This window comes from Rhea pennata, chromosome Z (genome assembly GCF_028389875.1).
Source record: "Rhea pennata isolate bPtePen1 chromosome Z, bPtePen1.pri, whole genome shotgun sequence".
NCBI classification, from domain to species: Eukaryota; Metazoa; Chordata; class Aves; order Rheiformes; family Rheidae; genus Rhea; species Rhea pennata.
Genome location: NC_084702.1, coordinates 47,806,522 through 47,833,969, shown reverse-complemented (window position 1 = coordinate 47,833,969; position 27,448 = coordinate 47,806,522). Strand labels below are relative to the sequence as shown.

General features: G+C 38.2%; 1 protein-coding gene across 2 annotated transcripts in view; it reads right to left on the bottom strand.

Moving 5' to 3' along the window:
• SKIC3 (SKI3 subunit of superkiller complex) overlaps positions 1-27,402 on the bottom strand; it is a 49,571-nt gene extending 22,169 nt beyond the window's left edge. Inside the window, exons 1-27 of one of the 2 annotated variants that reach the window (XM_062599893.1) lie at positions 27,375-27,402; positions 26,822-26,931; positions 25,714-25,811; positions 25,071-25,214; positions 23,898-23,989; positions 23,094-23,169; positions 20,934-21,074; positions 19,247-19,345; positions 19,049-19,157; positions 17,991-18,131; positions 15,523-15,624; positions 12,645-12,778; positions 11,814-11,900; positions 11,624-11,727; positions 11,392-11,518; positions 10,185-10,364; positions 9,262-9,386; positions 8,555-8,808; positions 6,597-6,699; positions 5,588-5,764; positions 4,410-4,554; positions 4,174-4,252; positions 4,004-4,065; positions 3,822-3,878; positions 2,651-2,719; positions 1,669-1,743; positions 898-1,039 (exon numbers count right to left, since the gene is read on the bottom strand). In XM_062599893.1, the coding sequence (XP_062455877.1) occupies positions 898-1,039; positions 1,669-1,743; positions 2,651-2,719; positions 3,822-3,878; positions 4,004-4,065; positions 4,174-4,252; positions 4,410-4,554; positions 5,588-5,764; positions 6,597-6,699; positions 8,555-8,808; positions 9,262-9,386; positions 10,185-10,364; positions 11,392-11,518; positions 11,624-11,727; positions 11,814-11,900; positions 12,645-12,778; positions 15,523-15,624; positions 17,991-18,131; positions 19,049-19,157; positions 19,247-19,345; positions 20,934-21,074; positions 23,094-23,169; positions 23,898-23,989; positions 25,071-25,214; positions 25,714-25,803 (2,914 nt within the window). In that variant the 5' untranslated portion in view covers positions 25,804-25,811; positions 26,822-26,931; positions 27,375-27,402. The remainder of the gene's footprint in view (positions 1-897; positions 1,040-1,668; positions 1,744-2,650; positions 2,720-3,821; positions 3,879-4,003; positions 4,066-4,173; positions 4,253-4,409; positions 4,555-5,587; positions 5,765-6,596; positions 6,700-8,554; positions 8,809-9,261; positions 9,387-10,184; positions 10,365-11,391; positions 11,519-11,623; positions 11,728-11,813; positions 11,901-12,644; positions 12,779-15,522; positions 15,625-17,990; positions 18,132-19,048; positions 19,158-19,246; positions 19,346-20,933; positions 21,075-23,093; positions 23,170-23,897; positions 23,990-25,070; positions 25,215-25,713; positions 25,812-26,821; positions 26,932-27,374) is intronic. The other variant, XM_062599894.1, reaches the window with a different exon arrangement.
• Between the last annotated feature and the right edge of the window lie 46 nt (positions 27,403-27,448).

Sequence of the window (27,448 nt, the reverse complement as noted above, 5' to 3'; positions counted from 1 at the left end):
CATTGACAGGCCCAATATATTGTTGTCCAGTCTGCAGTGGCTTAGAATTTTTGGAATTAAATAATAAAATACTAGTAGAATCTTAAGGTTTATTTTCAATAGTACAACTTTGTAAAGCTTGTGAATAGTTAAATCACAGATTTGTCAGTTACCATCCCACTCCAGGGTTCACAGTTCTCCCCACACTAGAAAAGGTCAGACAGGCCCCTCTTGCAATCTCTTTAAGAGTAGGGGTTTTATAAGCAGAGAATAAATTCCTACACTTGTTTCATTTTAAGAGCTTGCACCTTATTACGTAGCTCTCAAAAATCAGCAACAGGTTACTAGTCAAAGAATTTACAGCAACAGATCAAAGAAAATGTACACTTGCTCTATCCATATTCTTGGCTAGACAGACACAAGCCTACCCTCATAAGAAACAGTTCCAAATCAGTGTGGCCACCCAAGAAAAGCTCTAGTAAGACACTGAATACTAACACAATGGTGTGTGTCAGTTAATGAAGTTATACAGCGCTCAGGAACAGGCTTATACCCAAACAACATGGCATGTGGGCAGAGGAGCTGGCATGTATCTGTGCCTACCCATACAGGCATACCCAAAGAAAATCTGTTGCCAAATATTTGGTGACAAGTAATAAAGTTTTGGTTCTTGTTTTGCTCAGGCTTTGAAAAAAAAATCTAAGGGAAGAACATGAGCGGGAAGACTGAACTCATATCACTCTCAGTAAAACTGAAAGAATCAATAGCCTATCCATCCTATTTTGGTTGTCAATTTTACAGTTCCCAACTCCGTCAGATTACTCTTTGCCAGAAATAGTACAGACGCATTCATTCATTCATTCTGAATGCATCTTAGTCAGGTTTTCAATAGTTTAATGAGGCATTTAGGCTACCTACCTGTATATTTGCTCAAGACCACCTGGGCTGCTGGAATAGCATTCATTTGAACAATGTTGTACAAATACAGTTCAGTGTTTCTGTTGCTTTTATCCTGCAGTGTTGAACATACCCAGTGGGCATAGCCTTTTGCTCCTTCAGTCTCAAGAAACAAACAAAAATAGGAGTCACTAAAACTTCTTGAGCAACAGTGAAATATTTAAAAACCAGAATTGTTACTGTAATTTTTAAGGCAGTCTCAGCTAAAGATCAGGGTCAGTGTTTTCTCCTCCTACATAACAATACTAAATGAAACTACTGCAAACACAGCTGTGAACTTGCCACTTGGGCAAGAGAATTCCCACATTAACATATCACAGACCACACTACTGCAGAGATAACAGGTGAGAAGAGTTAAAATGAGAATGTAAAAGTCAACCACTTGTTCTTAGAACTCAGGATACAGGCAGTGTCTTTGCCCTCTCCTGGAGCAGCTGAAATTTACACTTTTGATTTCTGTCTAGTTCTGCTGAACATCAAGAATGCATTTTCATGACTTGTGAAGCAGATTTCTCAGACCATTAAGATTAAAGCATTAAAATAACTGCTTGCTTTAGGGTGTCAGAGCAGGCCAGGAACAACATCATAAAATCCAGACAATTTCATCTGGAGTAAGACCCTAACTGTTCCATCATTGAATATATGCCTATTAAAAAAAGAAAAAAAAACCATCACCTAAGTAGAGAGAGTAGGTATTTAGAATCTTCAGGACAAGACAACTATTATACTTACATGCATACTAAGTTCAGTTGTGTGCCTGAACAGATCCATAGTATCATAGCTGCCTACTTTCTCTGCAATAAGAGCCTAAAGAAAATTAAGAGTTGCTGTGATCAGGTTCGTCAGAAATTATGACATTGACAAGAAGCTCTGAATACATCACTTTAAACACATCTTAGGTTTTTAACATGAAGACATTTTCTTTTTCATACCCTCTAAGAAAAATATTATTTAAAACCAAAAGATGAACAACATCAAAGGGAGCACAAGCAGTCTGTACTGCTACAATACTTGAAACTTAAGGTCTTCTGCTGCTACTTCACATTCCTCAGAACAAAGGTTTTCTGTCCTATGTTAATAAAATCTGTAACTATATCTGATGGGAGCTGAATTTTGACATGTGATGGTGCTAGTTCTTCCCCAGAGTTCAGTTTGAAGTAGATACCAGCAGATCAGCAGTGTGGGATTATAGAGGGCATGTATTGTGATCATAAAAGTACAAATCACAGGGTATTTCTGCTTATCATTGTCAGATTATAGGTGGCCTAGATATCAGTAAGATCATATCCAATCTACAGTACCGGGGCGAGGGGGGGATGTGACCTAAAAGAAGAATTAAGCAGTGCAAACACTGCACTTGCGATACACTTCAAGCTTCTAAACTAACTACTAAGATAGTCAGTCCTCTGTTGAGAAAGCTTCAGAGCACAGAGCAACATTTGTTTTATACTAGCTAGTTTCTTACAGCATCAGCCACATAAAAACATTATACAACGACAGCTGACCTTTCAGTAGCTTTCCCTACACAACACTACAGAAACAGAGGGTCCCATGCACCCCCGGAGGAAGGGGTTCCCTCTACTTAAAAGCTTAGATTTAATTTTTAGGAACATGCTTAAGTGTCCATGAAGGTAACTAAGCTGGAGTCTAAATCTTCTCTACTTTGTCTAACAATTATTTTTGGTGCACAGTTTTATGATTTCTCATGTCTTACCTGCCCTATCCAACACATTAAGTAGGAAGGCTCCAGAGATTGGGCTATCTTGAAGGCTTCATGAGCTTGCTGTAAAATCAAAGATAACAGTTCTATTGAACTGTCTGGCATGGTAAGAGAGTACTGTTGAGTATACACAACTAAGGATATGCAGTAATGGTTTTCATGGACAAAATTAGGTCACTGATAAAAATACCTACTGTGCCACAGCAAATAACAATGCATCACCCAGACAAATTAAAGCAATTTAATCTTACTGAAAAACTCTTTGCAAGACTAAAACTCCCTTCTCTTCCAAATCCACTTCCTCCTTATAACAATAAAACCATTTAAGCTGCCAAACTAACTGTTAGAAAAGCTAGCATTTTAAAGCTAGGCTCCAATTTTGGAAATTTCTATTTTTTCCACGAAAACATAGATAAATAAACATCTTTTCAAAGTTGTTAAGCTGATTTACCATCTGCAAGTGATGTTTTGCTCTGGCTTGCATATGGTCAGAGTTCTTCCCTCAATGCAGCACAAGGTCAGCAAAGTCTTAGCATTAATGGCCTTACAGGTAAGTAATCTGTAGGATCAAATTATTTTTCTTAAAAATAATTCTCAGTCTGATCACCACATTTCTCACATCAAACAATTTCAAAAAAAGTTCTGTAATTCTGACCAGCAAATAGGATTGAATGTAGTTTGAGCTGCATAACAAGTCTGGACTTAAGTTCTCTGTAATTTTTTCTCCAGAGAAGCTCTGAAGGTTACATAGAACTATAGAAAACCATATGTTATGCTGGTGAGAAGAAAGTGACTACCTATAGGAAACTCAAGAATTGTAAGTTCAGTTTACTTGTGATTTGCAACAAAAGAGTTCTTCATACTTGGTTTGCATTAGTTTGACTAACTACAGTCCTTTGAAATTGCTTTTCAAAGAACTGTATGAAATAAAAACTGTCTCAGCAATTCATGAAAAGGTTACTCAATCTCATTCTCTACAAAACAAACATTTAATTCTTCTGTATGATTCAGGTCTGGTACAGTTGTGTATTTTATTTCATACAAAGGAAGCATATTTCTTGAATCCGAGAAGGATGCTCTCACTGTTTGCCCATACTTCTGCTTCCATATACTACTTTAAAAAAGTGAAGGGGAGCTACATCTGAAAATGAGAAAAGGGAGTTACCTCAATATTTCCAGTTGCTAGATACAAAACCCCCAAGTTGGTCCAAGCAACAACATTCTAGACAGAAGAAATAAAGTTAAAAATCAATGTATTATTGCTATATTCAAAAATAATTGCACACTAGCAGGGAAAAAATTTTAAATGCCCACTTGAAACAGATGGTAACTGCCTACATCACTTACAATTTGCTCAGCTTGAACAGACTTGATGAACGAATGTTGAGCAAGAGCATAATTTCCAATAGCTGGAAAAGAGAGGAGAGTTAGATGTAACTGAGTTTTATGAACAGCATTAGTCAAGTTTTCTTCTAATTTAGGTTATTATGCAGCTAGGGGTTTTACTGAAGACTCACCACTATAGGAAGCAACTACTCCAAGTGCATTCCAGTAAAGATGATTTTTGCTGTCAAGCCTCACAGCTTTTTTGAGACACTAGAAGAGAATCAAGTGTGAATTACATCAGTAGAAGAGCAAAAATTAAGATTTAATGGACTTGCTTATTCATAGACTTAGATTTCAACTGAGGACAAAGATTATGCATAAAGACAAAGCTGATGGACCATATAAAAAACACACACAGAAGCAATACCTGTAAAGATTTCTCTAGCAGTTCACTGATCTCATTCATGTCAGCACCCATTGCTGTTAGGTGCTCTGCTTGTCGATAATAATTTATTCCTAGATCACACCATATGTTAGGCAAAGGCATCAATTTTAAAGCTCTGCCGTAACACCTACAGAAACATGAATCAGAGAAGCATTATTCATAGCCTTTCTACATGAAAAAAAGAAAACTGAAAAAATATTGAAAAATACAAACCAAGTAAATGTGCAAAAATATAAACAAAAACAGACAAGAACAGAAAGTCAATGACAACTAGACAATTATAAATGAAGCAGGAGTGAAAACTGTCTGAACACTGGAGTGTTCTTTGTTTGTTTATTTGGACACTCACCTTCACAGAATCTATCCTGGTCTCAAAACAGTCTGCACTGCCCACCAGTTATGAAGACACGAACGTATAAAACATCAAAACCATGTTGGGTATAGTATGTACGTTACCAATTAAAACAAACATCACATATGCTATTTTAGTCATCCAGGAGTTAATCAGACTTCATCTAGGAAGTATGTTGTTTCATACAAATCTTTGAAAAACAACCTCAACAATTTATCAAGAGGTTATCATGTCATAGTAGAGATTTACTAAGCAGTTGTTTTTCTTGTCTGTCTCAGCTTACACATCCAATAGGACAAAGCTCAGAGGGAGCCACAGAAGAGGCTACAAGAATCCTCTAACTGTTTTCTATTGACATGAACTTCCAGGGCCAGGAACAAGGAACTTCTGGTGTAATCTAGATCCAGTAACTATAGTCAGAATTGATGACATTTTTATAAGAAAGCTTAGAGTATTATCTTGGACTTTGATAGTCCTGGGAGAACTAGTTAGCAACTACTGCAAATTCTCCATTTAAAAATGGAACAATCTGTTGAATGCCAGGCAGGATGTAGCCACACTCTTGCGATAGAGGCAAGAACAGCAGGCACTACATGGCAGGGCTGATATGAATGCTGGCAACCCTGGAAACATACCCTGAAATGAGTGGTGCAATTTGGAAGAAGCGTAAGGTCTATCTATCCACCTCATAAATCATCACTCAGCACGCAGGTGCCAAAAGCATGTGTTTCTTTTTGGCTCCTTCCAGTCTAGAATACTTGAGACTCTAGCAATGTGCACAACTGCACTCAAGAGTAAAGATTATTACCTTCCTCCCAGGCTGAGCAGCTCGCTTTTCTTTAGCATCTGTTTGTCTGCATTTTTACCAAGTAGGGATCCTAGAACTTGAACATTCACTTTGGTTGGTGAAACGACATGTACAGTAGTACATGTATCTCCAAGCAGTTTCCAGAGGGAAGACACATCAGGACGGCACTTTGTTGCCCTGTAAATTAATGATTTTAAGCAAACGCAAACAATATCTGTTCTGACATTGCAATGCCCTTTTCTGAAAAAAAGTTCATCACTTTAAAGAGTTGCACAATTCCAAATTTAATTAATCAATGAGCTGTTTGATTTCTGAATTTAGTTTTCTTCTTATTTAAGTTTTAGTTTTAAAAAGTCAAAAAATATCTAAAAGGAAAGGAGAGAAACAGAGACAGACAGAGACTACAACATGCCTGTGTATCTCAACTTCATTGGGACAAAGAGCCATTTCTGAAAATTAGTCATTATCTAGTGGCACATCAAATAACTACACACACTTTTGCATTTCAGAGCATCATCTTATTTATTACAGACATGCGCAATTTTCAGAGGCTTGATGGACCCTCTCCTAAAAGGGGCAGCTACACCAACAGTTAACTTAAGAGTACTAAAGCAGTTCCGCCTGGAACAAAGAAAAAGGAAGGGATGAAACAACCTCCTCTCATCCACTAATTTCAACAGGACACCTCAACCCCAGTCCCAAACATAAAGGGTGACAGCTGAAGAGAAGTGTGCGTGATTTCACACTTGTGCTATAATCAGAAGACTCGGTATCTTTAAACAAAAGATAGAAAAACCCTAAGCTCTAACTATCATTCACTCAAGCCGCCTAAGACCAAAATGCATCATTCAAACCATTTTCAGTAAGTACATGCTTTTTTCTAGATTAGAAGCTTGGTCCATTTGATTTAAAGTTTAACTGAAAGCCCCCTGAACATTAAACTCTTACTCTTCTGCCTGCCAACTCACAAATCCACTGGGAATTAAATATTTTAATACGTAGTACTAACCTCGTAAAAAATTCAAGAGCCTGCTCTATGTAATCCACAGCCTTCCCATCAAGATATTTATCAAGGGCTGATCTTGCCAACATGAGATAGCATTCACCAAGTCCTGAAAATTAGACCAAAAGAAAAAAATCCTCTATGAAAAGATGCCTGCACAATACTGCTTGATAAAGGCAAGAAGATGGGAGGGCATAAGGCCGGCTCAGTGTTCTTCTTTATGTAGATATTTATTCCTTGCATATACTATGCCAAAACCAAAAGACTCAGACTCTCCTGCTCAACAGACTTTGCTTTTAACCTACCCTGACAAGAGTGAAGTGTAGAATAATTTGAGCACTAGAATAAATATAGGTCATTTTTAAATATATAATATATATATATATATACACCCTATTAACCCTATTATTAACCCTATTTAGTTAAGAACTTTACTTCATACTGAAACGATTCCAATTATTAAAAGGAACTGCATCTAATACCACAATTCTTAGCATTCTGGAACCAGTAAGCTACGTCTTAATTTATACTTTTGCTGGCAATAGCCATCATTCCATCTTGTAGTAAGTTACAAAACACAAGTCCCTCACATTCTCAGTATTTATTTTCAAACTTCTTAAGCTACTTTGCCCACACTATCCTGCCTTGTGCCTACATGAACTACTGATCACTGCAGGTGCCATTTTCCTTCATGAATTACAACACTGTGACAAACACAGCTCATTCAAACTAGCTGGCATCATGTTTTGCTAGTATCTTGTGTTGCCCCCATTAATTACTTGTCCTTTCTACAAAAAAGTCCCAAGATCTTGATCTCTCCAGAGGTCAAGCAGCTCCGTAATCTAAAAACAAAACAGATTGTTTCCTATAGTTATATATTAAAACTATGGTGCAGCAGGCACAAGACAAATACCTTTTGATACACCTGCAATTCTCTCTAGTTTCATCATGGAGTTTTTGTCATGTCACTTTACTCTGGCATATCCCAAGAGACAAGATTAAAAAGGAGAAAGCAGAGGGAAAACTATCAGTAACCTTCTCGGACGAGAAGCTTTTACTGGTGCAGTACTACCCCAACACTGCTGATTTAGTCTTTCAATATTTAGCTGACATTCATCCAAAAGACAAAAGGCCTTTTACACAATGAAAGAAAACTCCATAACTTAAAAACTAACACCTGTGTCTAGCAGGGTGCAGTTTCTGTATGAGAAGCAACTAAATTGTAGAGTTATTTAGATGGATGTACAGAGTGAGAATGACTGAAGACTAAATGGCATACAGAATGTGAGCAGAACAGTTATTCACTAGCTATCAAAATTTTACGTGCTCCCAGTGTTATATATTGCGAGGATCATGATTAAGGAGGAGCTCCTGTTCCCCCTTGCTCCTGGCTACATACTACAGACACCCACCTACGGCCACCTCTAACACTTGTGACTCTCCTCTGGGGAGGTTACTGCTATTTTTAATGACTTGATGAAACTCACAGAAGGGTCTGAATTGCCAGGGTTAAACCCAAGAGGTGAGGACTGCATAGTCAGGAGCAGCAGCGGATGAGCACAGCCCACCTTTTGGAAACTGCAGCCTGGCTCACTGCCTATTAAGCCATACACAGCTTTTGACTACTTAAGTGGAATTGCAGCATCTTTAGCTGGTTTCCACTTTGCATCTTCAACTTCTCTACCATCTGGCTTCACAGTCGCACAGAAATAATCATCTTCTGTACTTATCTGAAAGAGAAATAAATCCTACACATCAGGATTTAAGAGCTCTTTAGATATCTGTAGGTTACTATGCACTAGCTTTTATTGCAAGCAGCTCATAGTACTCTACATATCCCAAACCCAATCCTACTTTTTCACATAGGCAAACCTCAATACCTCTCAACAAGCTCTTAATGAGACTGAAGCACTACACTGCGAGGAAGGAGAAAGAGTTAATATTTTCAAATTCAGACATATTACCTTTCAGTGCAGGTACGTACTCTTCGGTCTTTTTTAAGATTTGTTGATAGGTAGCTATAGCATTTTCGTATTTGCCTAGAATCTGTTCAATTGCTGCAGCTCTGTAAATGCTGTACACAAGCTCTGGGTTCAGCTCACTGGCCTTTGTGAAGGATTTTAGAGCCGTTGTGTAACTACCTCTGCTTAAGTAGGCCTCCCCTAGAGACTCCCAGCAGTTGGCATCCTTTGGATCAGCTCTGAGAGCTGCCTGCAAACTGAAGATGTCAAGATATGAATTCATTTAAATAAAATGCACTACAATTTAACAATAGTAAATAAATCTTTCCTTGCATTACATACTCTCAGGACACAAACAGAAACGTACAATTATACAGAAGTTTTAAACAAGGCATAGTAGCATTTTCATCCTCATAGCACATATTATACAAGTTTAGACACTGTACCTAATTTTGGCTCGTTATTCAGTGCTATACCGTGCTTGTCTATGATAAGGCTGTCACCAAGCTCATTAGCACAGAACATTGCTATGGTGAAAACACTATGTTGTGCTAATTCTGGAACTAGAGACAGATGCAGCTTGCTCACTTCCTATTGTTTGGTAAGGCCATCCTATAATTAGTTAATTCATTTTCAAAACCTGCTAAGATCAAAGACTGTTTTACTGGCACTTATAGGAAAACGTTTAAACCAACTACTACTTCTCTTACTCAGTCACCGCTTGTGACGGCTGACCAGTTCTCAGGTAGTAAAGTCCACGGTGAAGCCAGGCCCATTTTGCTGTACCAGCACTTGCTTTTTCGGTTACCTCATTTAAGATTGACAGAGCAGCATCCTAACAAAGCACCAAAAATGCCAGGTTAGTACACATCTATCTGTAAAGAATAAAGTTGATGTATTAGAGGTATTCCTCTGAAACAGTAAGTCATTAGTCTGTCTAATCTGTTAGTTACTACAAGGAAGAAATGTTAGAGGCTGTCGTTTTTTTTAAAAAAAAAAAAAAGCTGGCAGGCTTGGTGGCACAATTAAGGAAGAAATCACATCTAAAGACATCTTTTGCAAACAGACAGTGGCTTCCTGCAAAGTTTTGTAGACAATTTTTAACTAGAGAAGGGTACAAGTCTTTGCAGCAAGTCACATACTCAGTCTGATTCTCCCAGATGTTCAAGCAGTCTGTCAAAACATAGCAGGCTTTCCCACTTTGAATTATTAAAAAGCTAAGAACCATTTTTACACAATGCTATGTAAGAAATTAAAAAGTTCTGATGACTTTGTACTTTTTTCCCCCTCAAAGCAGAAAGAAGGTGGAAGAAGAAAAGTGGCACAAGTCACACATGAAAAGAAAACTTACTGTCTCTTCAAGTTCTCTGCTGAAAAACCCTTCCATCTAAATCACATTGAACACACAGCAGTGTTCTGCTTTACTCCTCCACTTGTCTCCCAAAAGAGACATAATTCAGAATTGAGGCATAAAACTGAAACAGGCCCAGCTATAAAAACTGCTAAACAATGACAAAACACCTGTTTTCAGATCCTATCCTCAGATATAGGAGAAGCCTGAAGTGATTAATCAAAAAGTAGGAATAACAGAAAAACAAAACACCAGTAATCCAGGACTGTGAATGTACAATACCATGTCTCCAAGTTCCACGCTCAAGTCTACAGCTGCTATTCCTGATTCTTCATCAGTTTCATCTAATTCAAAAGCCTTCTTATAGCAGCCTCGAGCTCTACTTTTGTCTCCAGCAATGTCTCTGTAGTAGTTACCTAAACAGCAAAAGACACTTCCCAAGTAGCTGTCCAATTTTGCAGCCTATAAGGAATAATATGGACACAATTTAAGAGTGCATTTCAAAGGATAACAAATATAGAACCAGAGATAATTACTTGTACCGTCTCTGCTTATCAAGTTATTTAAGCTTCTCCCTAATTCATAGAATATTTAAACCTTGTTTTAGTATTCCTAAGGTTGAGATTTAAACATCTGCAGAATCTGCCAGAAATTTCACAATACAAAGCTTTGTATATGAAGTATACGTAGTACTAACAAGCCAGATGGGTTGGGAACAAAGCAGTTCCTTACTATACAGCATATTTTGAGTTTTTTCTTTTTTTAAGGTATACTTGGCAGATTAGTTTATACTGCAGAAACCCACAGCTCTCAAACAGCAGAACAACAACTTTGACAATGAAAAAAAAAGCTCACCTAAAATAGTTTAGAATTAAATGTTATTCACTTCAAATACACTGTTCAGCGCGCTCTGTTTTTATCAAAATGGAAACAGTAGGCAACGGTTTGAGATGCAAAATCCTACGACAAAGTTATGCAGTGAGTTTGCAATCTCTACATTCATGCTTCATATACTTGCACGTTCCCAATAACGGTGTCAGACTACATCTTTTCTATTCACATTCTTAACTATGTGCAGAGAAAATGCCACAATCAAAAACCAAAAAGATCAGTAAAAGCATATGAATTGGTGAATTTTTACAGACTTATTTCCTTGGATTATCTTTGAAACTTTAACACTATCCCCATCTTTCTCCCTTTCTCCCTTTTGTTCAATTTGTATTTTGGCCTCCCTATTTCAAAACACCTTCATGTCCACCTATGCTAGACATCTATGGGGCCTCGACTCTACAGTCCTACAGGAAGGGACACTGAGAGAACAGTCACTGTATTTGGCTACATCAATGGCCAAATGAATTAGGTGAAAGGAGGGAAAAAGCAGGAAGACTTCGAGTTATTGCATAGCTCATTCCAGGTAGCGTACTTTCTGTAGTTGAGTTCTGATACAAGAAAATGCTAATTCTACATGAATAGTTAAAAAAGATTTTACCTTCAAGAAGTGTGTGAGAGCTTTTCCTTTGTCTTTTTTTGTCTCATCACTCATGAACCAGTACGTGAGCCCCAGGTACTGATGATACTCTGCAGTTTCAGCCTTTCTTTCAATAGCATTTTGAAAACTAAGTGAAAGAAACAAAGGCCAGATCAGACAAACTCTCAAAAATTGAAACCCACTATATTCTATTCTCTCCCACATACCCCCATAAGAGAATCAAACACAATACCTTTTTTCTGCCTGTTCATAGTTCTTTTGGGAATAATGGATCAAACCCTCAAGAGCATGGGCCTCAGCCAGATCAGGGTGGGACAACAGAAGCTCTTGTGAAATCTGCAAAAGGACATTATTCTTTGCTATTTATTTCTGTACGAAATTAAAAGTTCTGCTAAACTTACAGCTTACAACACTGTACGAACCTTTGAAGCTTGATCCATTATACCTTTGCTCAGATAAGCTCGACCTCTGAAAGCTAGAAGTACTGGATCACTGCTTGCATCCATGATCTAGAAAACCAAATAACAGACACAAATTAAGTTATTCTCTTTCCAGACTAAGAAATCAAAAGTATTCAAAGCAGGCATACTGCATGACAATAAGGACAGAGGAAAAAAAAAGAACAAATGGGAAAAGAAACACAAAAACCACACCATCAAACACCCAAAAACCCCACCACTTAGCTTTAGATAGGAGACTCTTGAAAAGCACTGGAAAGAATAGGATTTTTGGTGGAGAATAGGTAGCAGAGGATAGAGAACACAGACAAAGCTGTATAAGTCTAAACATTGAACAAGGACAACAAGGACATACACTAAACCACAAAGCATTAACAGGGGGAAGACATAATTAAAGCTTTAAGCAGAGCTTGCTGCTTTTCCAGACAATCTTCAAGTACCTCGCTCTTGCTTAGAGCGAGCAGTACACAGAGGACAGAGGAGCAACTTTATAACCATAATTCAAATAAAGACAAAAAACAAGCTACAGAACAAGCAAGCACCCAGGAACACTCAAACAAGACAGGACAAGGTCAAAAGGGACAGCTTTAAAAATTAGAATGGCCAGTAACAAAAAGGGGTAGCAAAGCCTACAAACAGAAAAGGACAGACTGTTTTCTCTACCAGAGCTGGTAAAGAGTTGTCTAAATGTCACAGAAAAAAAGCTGTGTATTTCTTAATACACAGCTTAAGTTCTTAGTGCATAAAGCTTAAGGCATGTTTTTGTAAAACAATGTTTTTAATCAATGAAAATACCTGTTCAAGTGCATTAATGGCCTCTTCTGCAGCATCAGCATCAGCTATTTTAATTAGAGCCTCTGCCTTCAACTGAAGGATAAGGCTTTTCTGCTGAAGATCACAACTCTCAAGAGGTCCAAGAGTTTTGAGAGCTGTTGGCAAGAAAAAAAAAATCATCAAATAAAAATGGAAAAGGAACAATAAAGAGGACCACTGTTTCCAATACTTTAAAAATCTTAACTTAAATTTTAAGTCTAACGGAGCACCACTTAAGAGTTAATTTTTTGTTTTATTTGGGCTTTCCCCCTTATTTTACAGAAACTATTCTGTAAACTCTCTACCCATATAATTACAAAAATTCAGTCAATTTTATAAAGGTGCTCTCAAACACATAAGAGGAAACTGAATGTTTTCTAACTGTTGTAGTATTGTAAATTGAATGCTACATTTTTTCAGATCCAAGCTCCAAAGAAAAAGCAGCTTCTCAAAAAAATAAAGTTTACATTTCACTAGTTAATGAAAAAAATGTTACCATTAACATCAAGAATTTAACTTCGTACTTGCAACTGTAGTATGGTTACTTCTCCAATAAACAGTATAATCTCGCTCATCTCAGAGAACGAGGACATCTCTGTTGAGCTTGAGCACTCTTCAAAGGCAAGTGCTTGCTGAAAAAACTCCAGTTAACTTTATTTTCACATAAAATGAACTTTTGTCTAACCTGGTATAGTTAATCCATTCTAGTATCTTGCCTCTAACTGCAAATATCTAGAATAGTGCAAGACGAGGGCAAGTATATAGTAATACCTCTCCAGAATTCTCTCACTTTCCACCAACTTGCAAATCAGTGAGTTCCTGAGGCAGAGGTATTATTTCCCCACTTAAAAATTCCTGACTGGTTTTCCTATTGTGAATTTCTCCACTCATTCTTTGGACTCCAACTTTCAGCATCCACAGCATCTTTTAGCAAGGCACCCCATAGCTTAACTATGCTTTGTTTTAAGAAACAAACATCTTTTGTTCTGAGCCTGCCAGCTTTTAGTTTTATTTGATACTAGCCAGTTCTTGCATAGGAAAAGAAAAATCTTGACCTCTATTTGTTCTGTTCTATTTATCACATCCTCTGTAATTCCATGGATTTCAACCTCATCTCTTTTCCAGACTGAAAAAACCTATTCCAGGTTCTGATATGAAGCAATTTCTATACCTTTGATCATGCTTGTCACCCTTCTGTTAACCTTTGTCATTATTTCTGGTCTTATTTCTCATTCTGTGAGTGGTATCAAAACTGCACACACAATTGACCATGCTGTGAAAGTCCTCAGTGCAACTACATGTTGATGTTCTATTTCACTAACCATCCCTTTCCTTGTAATTCCTAATATTTGACTTGCCTTTGAAGCTCCTGCTAAGCATGCAGGGGGAAAACGAACAGTCCTAATTTTTCATACAAAATGTCCTTTGTCTATTGCAGAGAGACATTAGGATAGTTTTATGAGAACATTTCTTCCAACATCTGCATGATTTTGTATTTACAGCTATGGAATTTCATCAGCTACTTTAAAAATCTAGTCACCTCCTCCAATAATCTCCTTTAAAATTTTTTAGTCAGCACTACTGCATCAGCAGCAGGCTCAGTGAAATTATTCAATATTCATAATGGAATAGAAAAAGAGGAAGAATAACACAGTCTCAATGAAGATAGCATGGAGACCTCTTTCTAGTGCGAAAATTGACTACTATTATTATACTGGGCCCCAGCTTCGAACTTACTTAAAAAAAAAAAAAAAAGAAAAAATCAAAACCGCACAAGACAAAAAAAAAAAACATTCAGTGATAGGACTCTACTTCTAAGGACACTACACAACATTGGGTTAAGAAGTTTTGTAAAAACCTACCAATTACAACTTGGAAATCAAAAGTAGACTGTATCACATGTTCCTTACCAAATGCTAATAACTTCTTCAAGGAGATCTAAAAAGGAACTTCACTTTATAAAAGTTATGTTATCTATTCCCTGGAATCATTTCTCTACATTGATTCTCCAATTTTACCCTTTTAGTTTTCACTAAGTTGCCCATTAAACACAATAGACTTACTAGCTTGTAGTTTTCCCAGATCTTTCCTAGAACCCTTCTAGAAGTTATGGTCATATTAACTACCTTCCAAGACTCTGCAAACTTAAGCAAAAAATTACATACAACAGTCAGCACTTCAGCATCTTTAGGATTCCTACGTGAATAGTTCATAGTCTCCCAATGCATATTTTTCTCATATTTGTTCTGTAGCAACTTCTACTAATGCTTTAATCTCAGACAAGTCCATTGATTGGATGTTAAAGTTGGGCAGATAAAATCCTTACCTTCCTCTCTAGCAATGACTACCATTATTTCCAGAGAACATGGATAAAAAGTTAATCTCATGGTAAGGTTTCTAAAGATATTGTACTGTGCAACATCTCTGTGTTTCCCTGTATTTTACATTAATCTGATTAGAATCTTACTTTGGAAGACTAAATATGAAGTGTATTAGACCAAAAATTTAAGATACTTGTACCTGTGGTCCCAGGCAGTTATCAGCTGTTCAGCCCCGTTGGTCAAAGACCAGCCAAGACCATGAGAACAGGCAAACTTTTTAGATATTGCCCATCACTTGGCTTTCCGGTTCTGATTAGTCATATATCAACTCTATCCACAAAAACTAAGCTGCACAAGGTGTTTTTCAGCTATCATAAACAACAAAAAAACCGCAAAGACATTAGAATGAGCAGTGAGACTGCAAAAAACAGAGGACTACATGTGCTGCTAACTCTGATCTATCATGCAAAGGCTACATTGATGGAATTACGTAAAATGCTCTACCCCTGCATCTGCTTTTCCAATTAGCAAGCAGTTACCTTGATTGCAGGACAGGACAGCTTCTTTGTGTCTGTGCATTTTCATCTGTGTCTGTGCCAAATACCACCATGCTGCTGGACAATGGCTAGTCTTCTGCAAACCTAAGAGAAGAAGAGTTAAATAAACAAAGCTGCTTAGGGCTGCAAAGATGCTGTTGGTGGTAGATGCTATACTGTCATCAAGAACACTATCACTGGATAATCAGAATGAGACTGGCAGTTAACAATTTGAGTCTTATTTTAAAACTGTTCTTGACTTACATGCCCCCCAAACTAAGGTAAAAGCCAAGAAAAATTTAAGCTTCTGTTGCACTTAGTTTTGTGCGTGTTACATTTTATCTTCAGAAAATAAAGAAAAGATGATAAAGAAATAGAAAACACTGGCCTAATGTGCACTTTGATTTCAAAAGAAATCAATCTTCAGTTTATCAAAAATCAACACTGAAAGTCTGCAGACTGCTTCATAAAGTTTTACTCAAAAAACTTAGAAAGTAGAGCAGTTCAGGAACGTTAGCCAAATTTCAAGTGTATTCTTAAACATGATGAATGTTTTGACAAAACATCCAATAGTTTTGTAAGGCAGAGGTATTTGACTTCCACAAAAGACTTTTTCCCCCTTCCTTCTAGATGCCTGAACTTTTGTTTCAGTTTTTGTGCAAGACACGACATTTCAGTGTGGGAAAGCTACTGAAATAGTAGCTTTAATATTATTATTATTAAAAATAGCTATATATCCAAATTAGAGAAACAGGTTATTATTATTCAACTTACTCATCAGTGACCTGGATGCAAGGACAGACTGCACCCTCAGAAAGTTTGCTAATGATACCAAGCTGGGAGGAATGGCTGACACACCTGAGGGCTATGCTGCCATCCAAAGAGACTTGGACAGGCTGGAAAGCTGAGTGGAGAGGAACCTCATGAAGTTCAACAAAGCCAAGTGCAGAGTCCTGCACTTAGGGAGGAATAACCCCATTCACCAGTACAGACTGGGGGCAGACCTGCTGGAAAGCAGCTCTGCAGAGAAGGACCAGAGTCCTGGTGGACAACAAATTCACCATGAGCCAGCAATGTACCCTTGTGGCCAATGATATCCTGGGGTGCATTAGGAGAAGCTTTGCTAGCAGGTTGACCTCCCTCTCTACTCGGCTCTGGTGAGGCCTGGAGTATTGTGTCCAACTCTGGGCTCCTCAGCACAAGAGACGCATGGAACTATTGGAGAGTCCTGCATGGGGCTACTAAGACGATTAGAGGACTGCAGCATCTCCTCTATGAGGAACAGCTACAAGAGCTGGGCCTCTTTAGCCTGGGGAAGAGAAGACTGGGGGGGGGGGGGGTCTCATCAATGTGTACAAATATCTGAAGGGAGGGTGTCAAGAGGATGGGGCCAGACTCTTTTCAGTGGTGCCCAGTGATAGGATGAGAGGCAATGGGCACAAACTGAAATACACAAAGCTGTGTGAACATGAGGAAAAAAAATTCTTTATTGTCAGAGTGACAGAGCACTGAAATAAGTTGTCCAAGGAGGCTGTGGACTCTTGGAGATATTCAAAAGCCATCTGGATACAATCAGGGGCAACATGCTTTAGGTGACCCCGCTTGAGCAGGGAAGTTGGACTGGATGATCTCCAGGGGTCCCTTCCAACCTCAGCCATTCTGTGAATCTTACTCTATCCCTTGGAAAAGGGAAGTAAAGTATCAGAATCGCCTGGCTGATCCATGATTGCTTATAACCCAAAGACTTCTATTCCCAGTTTTCTCCATAAGCCTTTTTTGCCCTGGTCATGTAAGACAAGGATTGAACATTCCATGGGCAGAATGAAAGTGGGTAGTCCTATTTTCCCTAGTATATTAATGAGTAATTTTTGCACAGTTTTGTCATTTCAATACAAGCAACATACATACTAACTTGTAAGTCAACGTTTACAGTAGCAGATATGGTAAAAAGTCCTTTATTTCTGTTTAGACACCCAATACAAGTGTTCACATATTTACAGTAAATAGGTCTTAAAATGATATACTGTAAGTTTATAAAGAAGTCTTTCTATAGAAATGCAGTGATGTTCTATAGAAATGTAGGAGTTGTATTTTACTTCATAAATTCTCCATTCCTTGATGCAGTTGCTATTGCTATCTTTACTACTTCATCTAGATACTTTCCAGTAACAGTTTGATTAAACAGGTTTAAAGATGATAATAGTGCAATACCACAGAGCTGACTGCGACAGCAAATAGCAACAATGGACTTCAGAGATCTGAATTTACGTAACTATTCCTAAAGCTATATTTAACAAACATCTAAATCCTAAACTAGTCACAGAGCTGAGTATTCTTTTACAAGCTAGTGGGTCTTTTTGTTACTTGCAAAAGAACATAGGAGGTACTTTAACTATAAAATCCCCCAAATATCCACCATAACAAAGCTCTTGGTCAAGTTGGAGTATCTATACTTGATATTATACCTTTACCTTCAGTAAGGCTCTTAACAGCCTCTTCATATTTCCCTTCCTGGAGGCATTTTATACCTGAACCAATAATGCCTGGACCACTACTTGAGTCCATCTCCAAGAGTTTTGAAAAACAGTGCAAGGCCTCTTCAGTGAAAGCACCTAGTTTTAGGAAGAGAAATACTTTAGAGAGCTGTGGATCTAAAAAAGCACAACAAAATAGAAGTCTGCAACCATGCAATGACACACCTTATCTTCATAAATAATTTCCTTAAAAGTAACACTTCTCAATTGAGCTTAATATTAATTTCTTTTCCAGACTTGGGGGGGGGGGGGGGGGAAAGAAAGCCAACTTCAATTTTTGAAGCCTTCAAAGAAAAAAAACAAATGAGTGGCTACTTTTGAAAACGCAGAGGAAGCGTACAACATTAATGCCATGCTGTTCAGGACACTCCTGAAAACAGCAATTATACACTCTTTCAGATCCCTGCAATACTGAAAAAACTACACTATTTTTTCCTCAAAGGCTCTTCTTCTCTTTAGAACAAGCATCTAAACAGATTTGTTCATTCTCTATTCACCAGTTATTCTTGTAAAGAAAGTTTTGTTCATTTGTTTGTTCTTTTTACTTTTTCTTTTTTTTAAAAAAAAAGCTGACAGGCTTTTCCTGTGTCAAGAATAACCTAAATGTAGCCCTTCCTCATTCCTAAAGTATCGATTAATGGTCTCCACGGTCTCTTCAAAGCTAATCTTCGTTTATCTAGAGAGACTGCTTTTAAGTTTCATAAGGCATTTGTCCTTTGTGACTTCATACATTATCAGAATTGGACTTAACTGAGTATACATGTTTACTTATTTAGAGACAGCATTAAATTAGAGCCAAGAAATAGCTAAGCTATAGAAAGCTAAGAAATAGCAAAACACTTCATTTGCAGACAGGTAGAAATATAGCACAAAAAAATTAAGCAACATACTTGCATGGTGCCTTGAAAGGGAAAAACTTGAAAGATCATGGTCACAAAAGTAACTATAAAAAGAGGTATTTTAAGCCAAAAAATATCTAAAACCATCCTACTCACCTGACTGAATAAAGTGCAAGCAAAGTACTTCTAAAGGATAACTCACAGTAGGATACAAAGCCATCATATCATCACAGGTCTTCTTCAACCTAAGTGTTTCATGAGGAAACTTGAACGGGAAAACAAAAACTTATGTGAATTATCAGATGTGGAATATTATGTCTATCTGCTGAAGAAAACAGAGTAAAGAAATCTTACTTTCGACAAACACTGAATAAAGTCTTTGTAAAGGTTTTGGTGCTCTTCACTGGGAACACTGTCAGAAGAGTTCACTGCATGTTCAAACGCAGTCAAAAGCTGAAATAAGAAATAATTAGGAATGCAAAAAGCAATAATCTAAGAACATGTTATTCTTCACAGTCAAATGCAAATTTTAACACTGTTATCTGGATACTACTCACGAAGACTATACTCATAGTATGAGTAGAGAAAGTTACAAAACAATCAAGTTTCATGTTGAAGTAGTACTCAGATAGGAACCAAAGCACATTAGTCTACCTGTATCAGATGAAATGGTAGTATCCCGTTTCATAGCACAGGATAGTAGAAGGAAAAGAAATTTGTAGGAACCTAGATTCTTCCTTGAACCTAACATTCCATCCAAAGGTGGACATGGTACCACAAAACCTCATTTATTGCCTATGCTTTGCTGTCAGCCTTCCTCACACTGCCCTGAAGAAATCTAGTGTTTTATTTCTTGACCTCTCTACACACATGGAAAATCATAAGCTCCATAAAACATGAGCAATAAAGCAAGCATGACAAGCAAGAAATTGCCCACAGCTTGTTAAAAGTGAAATGCTGAAAAGGAAGTTGTCTTCAATCCCACATCTTTCCAGGTTCAGGTATCATATTCTGAGCTGCAGAAAAATAAACTAGAGATTAGAAAAGAAATCCATTCCTGAAGTCTGATAAAATTTTTTCCAAAAACCCTTTCTTTTTTCCCCTTTTTAAAATCAAAAACAAGAGCAGTGCTGCAAGCAGCACCTTTTTGCTATAAGAACTCATAATTTAGAGCACTCGTCACCTCAGAAGGGACAGAATCCAGAATAATTTCCTGTCTGAAATTAATTTCAATTTATATCTTCTACTGTTCTAGAGCATGGCTATAAATCAAATTGTAGAAGAGAAATCTCCATCCTCTCTGTTGAAGCAACTTTGTTTTGAAAAAACACAAATAAAACAAAATTAAACTTCACCTCCAGAGAACACAAGATCAAAAATTTATGATCCTTCCGTTTGTAAGCTCCCACTTCTTAGGAGAATGTCAAAACTAATTGGAACAATCTAGAGAAGAGAATTTAAACCCAAAGATTGCCTGTCAAGATAAGTACCTTAACCTCTTTGAGCTTCTTACAGAAAAATTCCCAGTGAGGTAGGAAGAAATGAAAAACTAGTGCAAAACTACCTTCTCAACCTATGTGTGCAATAGGGAGTTACTGTTTTGAAGAATATGAACATTCTAGACTCTGACAGAGCTATAAATATGCTAGCAGCTGTTCTGTTCAGCCATAACAACACAGTGATGTTTCTGGTAACATGTAGAAGTAGAGTTAGGTGTCTCTGTGTTACAAAGTAAACCTGGGCTTCTATACAATTTAGCTGACAGTTAATGAAGGAGCTCCAGAACAACCACTTGGATTTAGGTACCTTATTTCACCTAAAGTCTATTTCAAGGACCTGCCCCTCTCTAGAACTGTTTCTGTTTCCAAATGACTCAGAAGTCAGAAGGTAAAGGAAGTCTACATTTTCTTGAGGATCTTAGTATCACTGGAAGTTAATGAGAAACACAGTCATAAGAGTTGTACATTTTTTAAGGCTTCATATAAAGTATGGCTTTATTCTATATGTACATATCTAGATGAGTAGGATTGAAAAATATTACCAATTGCTCAGTTTCATTATCCTGATTTTGTGTTCTGTCTGTCAGTAACTGGATCATCTTCTTCCAAAGTTGATGAAGCTCTGCATTATCTGCACCTCCCTCCTGTTTTATCTGTATAAGTTTGTTCAATGTTCGAGCAGCCTGTCAACAGGACACAAATGAATCACGGTGTAACACTTTCAAAAACATGAGGGGTCTGATAGGAGCTTTCCAATTACTGTCAATTCTAAGCAATGAGTTTCAGCTTTCCAGATTAAAAGGCAAAACACTATTAACAGTGTTTGGCAAGTAGGATTAACAAGTTACCAATGTATATTATTTTGAATAGTTAACAGATATCATATGTTAAATACTACTATATTACTAATGTATTTCAACTTCTGCACTTACATTTGCATAACATACCACTGCAAAGAAACTCCTGCACTATTTCTTGAAAAATTCAAAAGAAAATAGAACAATCATAATTCATAAACAGAAAAGGGAAGAATTCAAAATATTCTGACCTGCTTCTTGAAGAGCCAGAAAGCCTAGTGCCAGCCAGAGTAGTTAAGCAACAACTGGCAAAAGTGGCATTTTCTATAACAGGCTGAGAGAGAGTTACACAGAGGTTGTAGAAGGGGAAGCAAACACTGGATGATAACACGAGTACACCAGTAGTTTAAATTTGCCTATATTAGAGTAAGCTTTATGCTAAATAGTAACAGAATACCTTGAAAGAAGCTGTGAATGCTGGTGAAGTCCTTCCTATGGCATTTATCAAATATACAGGTGGGAAACATGCTGTAAACAGCAACAAATGAATGAACTAGTATACCCTGACTAGGAGAGAGCAAGGAGCTTGCTTACACCCTACAGCAGGCATCAGGGTGACATTCTGAGTCACTATCAGGATTTACTCACTTTCTGATTAAAACAACAATAGGTCTGAAAACACTGCATAGGGTTCTCTGAGTGATCACTCAGATGTCTACCTTCCAAGACACTGGAAGGAAGGAAGGCAACACCGATAGTACGAATTCTTACTCTAGTTTTTGGAGGAAAACAATAAAAATAGACCTAGACAGTCTTGTAAATTATGTAAAGGAGGAAAAAAAGCCCTGTCAGACCTAAAACACTAAGAACAAAAACACAGCAGCAATACATGCTAAAATTTCAGCGTAGAGACATCAACAAGACCTAGAAAGAGAAAGCAGGATCCTGAAGCCTAACTTGTGGTTTAGTATGGTACATGAATGGAATCTACCTTTGTATGCTAAATTACTAACGTTGATTAGTTTTAGCAATTGGTGGACAAAAAAAAAAAAAAAAAAACAAAAACTTTGGAGCTAACAAATAGTCCTCAGGCTGTTAATACAGGACTCAAAGAATTTTTCATTTTCCATTGCTGGAAGAAAGGTAGGAGGGGGAAGATGGTACAGTGTAAAAGTATATACTGCCTTGTAAGAAAGCAAACTTTTGTAAGAGTAAAGAAAGAGGAAACAGCCTAACTGCAAGAATAAGTAACCTGTATTACTGCACGCACAGTAGGCAAAGCTGGTGTCGAGCCTCATAGCCATTTAACAGCTCCACTTAGTGGTAAGCTGACAAGGGCCACTTATTTCAGCAGTAGTCATTCTGACATGGACTTTGGCAGTGCTAGGTGGGCTGATGCCCTGCGACCAGCTTTGCCTCTACTTCTCATTACGTAGAGAATGCCTGTAGCTAAGCCACAGGCAATTATGTTTAGGTTGTTGATAAATCCTATTTCATGCTATGGCATGCAATATCGGGACAGTCTAGGAAGGGATGAAGAGCTAACGAAGTATCTGGAGTTGTCTAAACTAGACAAAGGATACCCGGCTCACATGTAAACATGCATTTGGGATCGTGTTTGTGTTGGCTTCCAGAAATAAAACAGGAGAACAAAGTTGCACCCTTTTCTTCAGTAACGCTAACATCCTTTGTCAAGTTTTGTCAGTTTAATGGATTGTCTCCAAGTCTAGTAAGCAGTGGAAAAGAAAGGCACATCATTTAAATCAGTTACGCCCAGCTGTGGTCCACAAGGAGACCATAAGTAATCTGAGATCCAAAAAAATTGAGATTCCTAGATGAAAAGCAATTAATTCTTACAAGAAATATCCTTCTGATCAGTAAAGAGAAAGTAAATGAGTCACCTACCTCTAAATATTTCTTGTCTTGATGATACAGCTCCACAAGCTTGTTACATACATCACACCATTTCTGCTTGTCACCACTAGAAAGGAAGAATAAAATTCCACACAAATAAGCTGTTTAAGATTTCCAAGACAGAGTGAAGCATCTTTCAAATCCTGTCAATTAAGCTTTAGTAAGTTAAGCTTGCCAAACAAATCTTTACAACAAATATCATAGATACCCTAAAAAAGTTTGCTTATTGCTACTTTAACTGAATAGAAATGACTTCAAGGGATTTTATCGTTCTTTCCGAGCTATTTTGTTGGGGAGGGAACCCAAACCCCACAACACTACAGTCGACTATGGGCTCCAGTGACAGTCAATGAGAGTTAGCTGTGTTTAGAATCTTATCTATATGAACTAGATGACTCATGTAACATGATTCTAAAGCCACATAAAAATAAGCCTACTTATTGACAATAATGCAGATTATGAACCATTTAACTGTAGTAAGTATTTCAAGATAGTGAGTTTAAACAGTGGACATTGGATAACATTGGAATTTTCTAACCTGCTAACAAGGTACAGTTACTACAAAAGTTTTTCCCTTATTAAAAGGCACAGGAACAAGAACTATTTCTACTCCAGCTTTACACTACAGAAAACCTGAGTAGCCAACTCTTATTCTTTCATATGACAGTTTAAAAAGAACCAACACTGACGGACTATCGTGTGCATTAACTATGGCATTCACTGGATTTTTTTTTTTTTTTTTTTTTTGAAGGAACTAAAAATCTTAGGTTGAATTGTGGTATTTGATATCTTTACCTTTCATAGAGTTCCAAGAGCTTTTGGTAAACATCTGCTAGGTCTCCCTTGACATCTGTTTGGTTGGATTTCTCATATAAATTTGCTAACCCCTTTAAAATAAAGCAGATTAGATCTTTCAAAAAAGAAGTAAAAGTTTATGTACACAATCGTAAGTTAAATTTATATTGCAGGTTCTGCCTACAAAAAAGATTTCAATGCTTTCAGCAGGATCAAGTGCCAATGCACAATCTCTGAATAAAATCTACGTTGGGACTTTCTGTATAGCCTTCTGAATCTACTCACTTTAAGTGAAAAGCTTGCCTCACTTTCTTAACTGATACTGAAAACTAATTGAAACTTGTATATATTACATAATCTTGCTTGCATACCAGACAAAACATAATAAAGCACACTAAGTCATATGGTAGATGCTTTATATCCAAGTATTATACAGCCCTGTAGAGTAACAAAGACAGACAGAGCCTGGTGGCTAAACAACTCACAAATTTTCAGTATGCCTTGAAATCAGGCACCAAGAGCTGTACTTAACGTTTTATATTGAAAATACAAGAAACCTTACTACATTAGAATACACTGGATTTTGGTATCTGATAAACAGATACTCAACCTTAGGCTTCACAAGTCTCCAACAAATAACCATACAATGTTACAAGATGTCATGTATACACCACCCCATGCACAGCTACTACAGATGTGTATTATTTTTCTCTATCACAGTGAAAGGCAATAACACAATTCATTCCATACCAGAAGCTGGAAAAGTAAATCATAACATGAAATATTTTCTCCTCTACGGGAGAAGCACTGTCAAGTGTTTCCTGAGCCATGTGCATGGCAATTCACACTGCTTCTATGCATCAACAAACTTATTATATGTGTTTTAATTCTTGTGCTTCCTAGCACATTTCAGTGTTATCTCCTCTACATAGGAAGTACAGCTTACATTTACTGGAGGTAAAGATTGCCCTGCTACACACACTACCTTTGTCTTTACTATGGACACGCAAATAATCAGAACTTGAACTACTGTGAAGCTTCACTAGTACTAGAAAGTTTTGCAGAACCTGAAGAAAAGACAACGCAAATCTTAGCTTTGTTTTGTTCCCATATTTAGCTCCATAACAACACCTTTCATGGGAGAGAATAAAGCTAATTCGAACATAAACATACCTGCCATGCTAGTAACTGGTTCGGTTCCAGTTCAGCAGCCTTCTTATATGCTCCTTTGGCCTGATCCGGCTGCTCCAACTCAGCAGCCGCCAGGCCAATAAATACCCAAGCATTGTAGTTATTTTTCTCTTGCTTCAAGACTGTCTAGAAACATGCAATTTTAAATAAAAATAATGAATAAAACACATCTTACAGATTCATGTACCAACTTTTAGTAATAAAGTTTTGTGAGTTCTTCTGTACAGAAACATCAGGAGTTAATATATTTTTAGTAAAAAGCTAAAAATTAATAAACTTTAGTTTTTTCATGACAGCAAAATATCATATTTGAACTGCTCTGCTAATAACTGTAACACAGCAATTAAGGCACTCCTGTTGAAATCTTGATAAGAAATAGATTTTTATCACAGTTGCCCTTAATATCCTCTATTCCACATGTAAGCAAATGCAAAATGGGAGAGAAATGGAGCTTGCTTGTAGGCAAGCAAGAAGTGTAACCAGTTGTCAACTATGCTACAATGACAAAAATTATGTCAACAAGATCCTCCACACTTCCTGCATTACTGTACAACTGTAGAGGGAAAGGAACAGCAAACACATACAAGTGCAAAAATAATTATTTTCTAAGTAAAGTATTAATTACCTTGCAATGCTTTAAGGCTTCTTTATATTCTTTATTTCTTATTGCATCTCTAGCACTCTTCAATGCTGCTTTTACTTCCTTACTCGACATTGTGGCTACTAAGTAAAAAGAATACACAATCAGCTCTTATAAAAAAGATATTGCACTCAAAGCATCATTTCTATCCAACTACAATTACATAGAAAGAAAAAAAGCACTCTAAGGCAAGATTCTTGCAGCAGTTACAGGTACTACATCTGCACAAACACAAGTATAGTGCAACAGGCCAAAACACATACAGTGTGATCACTTCATTAAAAATTCCTGAAACAAGTAATATGGTTAAAATGCGTTAATTACACTTAGACCCAGCAAAGAATTATGTCAATATTCCAAACAGTTAAAAGATACAAACTAGTTACCCCAGAGTACGATTTTAGTTCAAGACAAATTCAAATAGTACAAGAGCTGTTATACGAGAGCCACCTTAGATTCAAAGAACCCTGGCATACGAAAGACACTGGGTACGCGGTTTCTTTTAAAGCAGGAATTCCTAAACAGTGATCTGTGCTTAAGACATATCATTCTGGGCCTGTGCTCAAGAGCTTCTTAAGAAGCGTGTATGCTGTGGATGTTCTTCCATGCTGTCTCCAGCAGTATTATTGTCTGCCTGACATTTATATTCAGACGTGGGCCACAGCTACCCTCTCCCTTCACACACGTTCATGACAGATCCTGCTTCTGATCACTGATGCATTGTCATTTCAGGGGCAGGGGGAAGCATTTAAGGATAATTCTAAGAAGTACTCATGATTACAAAGTCTGCTATAGCCATATGCTATTTTGATGCATATGTTACATAGTCCAAAACAAACTTTAGAAACTATACAAACACCATGATCATGGCTGTCTATATAGGGTAAGGCTAAGATTGTGACCAGTGCAGACACTGCTGAGATTGAAGAAGTGACAAGCCAGAGAACAAGAAGTTTTTAAAAAGCTGAAGAAAAAAAAATAACGTAAGAGTGGATCAAGAGCCTAGCATAAAATTAAGAGGGAAAAGATAAAAGAAGGTAGCTGATTTTAAAAGGTGTCTTATAACCTAAGAAAAAAAAACTGAGAAGCTGACATGGCTCAGCAGTTCCTGAAGATCAAGCTGCCTGCTCGCAGGGAAGGGGCTCCTCAAACCGCACCAGCACAAAGAAACACGGAAACTTCACGTCTGAGTTCCATTTTCACCTACGGAGAAAGCCAGAAGCGGCGTGAAGGCGCGCAGAGGCGCCCGAGAGGAGCTTCGCCGCCGCCGCCGGGGGCGAGCCGGGCGGCGCGGCAGCTCCGCACCCCCCACCAAGGGCGCTCGCGTCTGAGGGCGGCCAGGGCCGCCGCTGCCCGCGCATCGCGTCGGGGGAGCCGCCGGCGGGACGGTGCGGAACGGCGCGCAGGCACCGGCAGAGCCGCCGCCGCCGCCGCTCGCCTCGCCACAGGCCGGAGTGCCAGGGCTGCCAGCAACGGCCGCCTCCCCCTCCTTCTCCTCCTCCTCCCCACTCCGCACGGCGGCCTCCCGGGCCCCTTCCCCACGGCGGGACACGGCGGGCCGCGCTGCGCCGCGCCGCGCCGCGCCGCGCCTCACCACCCGACCGGACCCCGCCGCGGGGCGGCCGCCGCCGCTGCTGCCGCCTCACCCGCCGCCGCCGCCACACCGCGCCGCCTCCAGTGCGCAGGCGCACGCGCGCCCCCTACCCCGCCCACGGAAGCG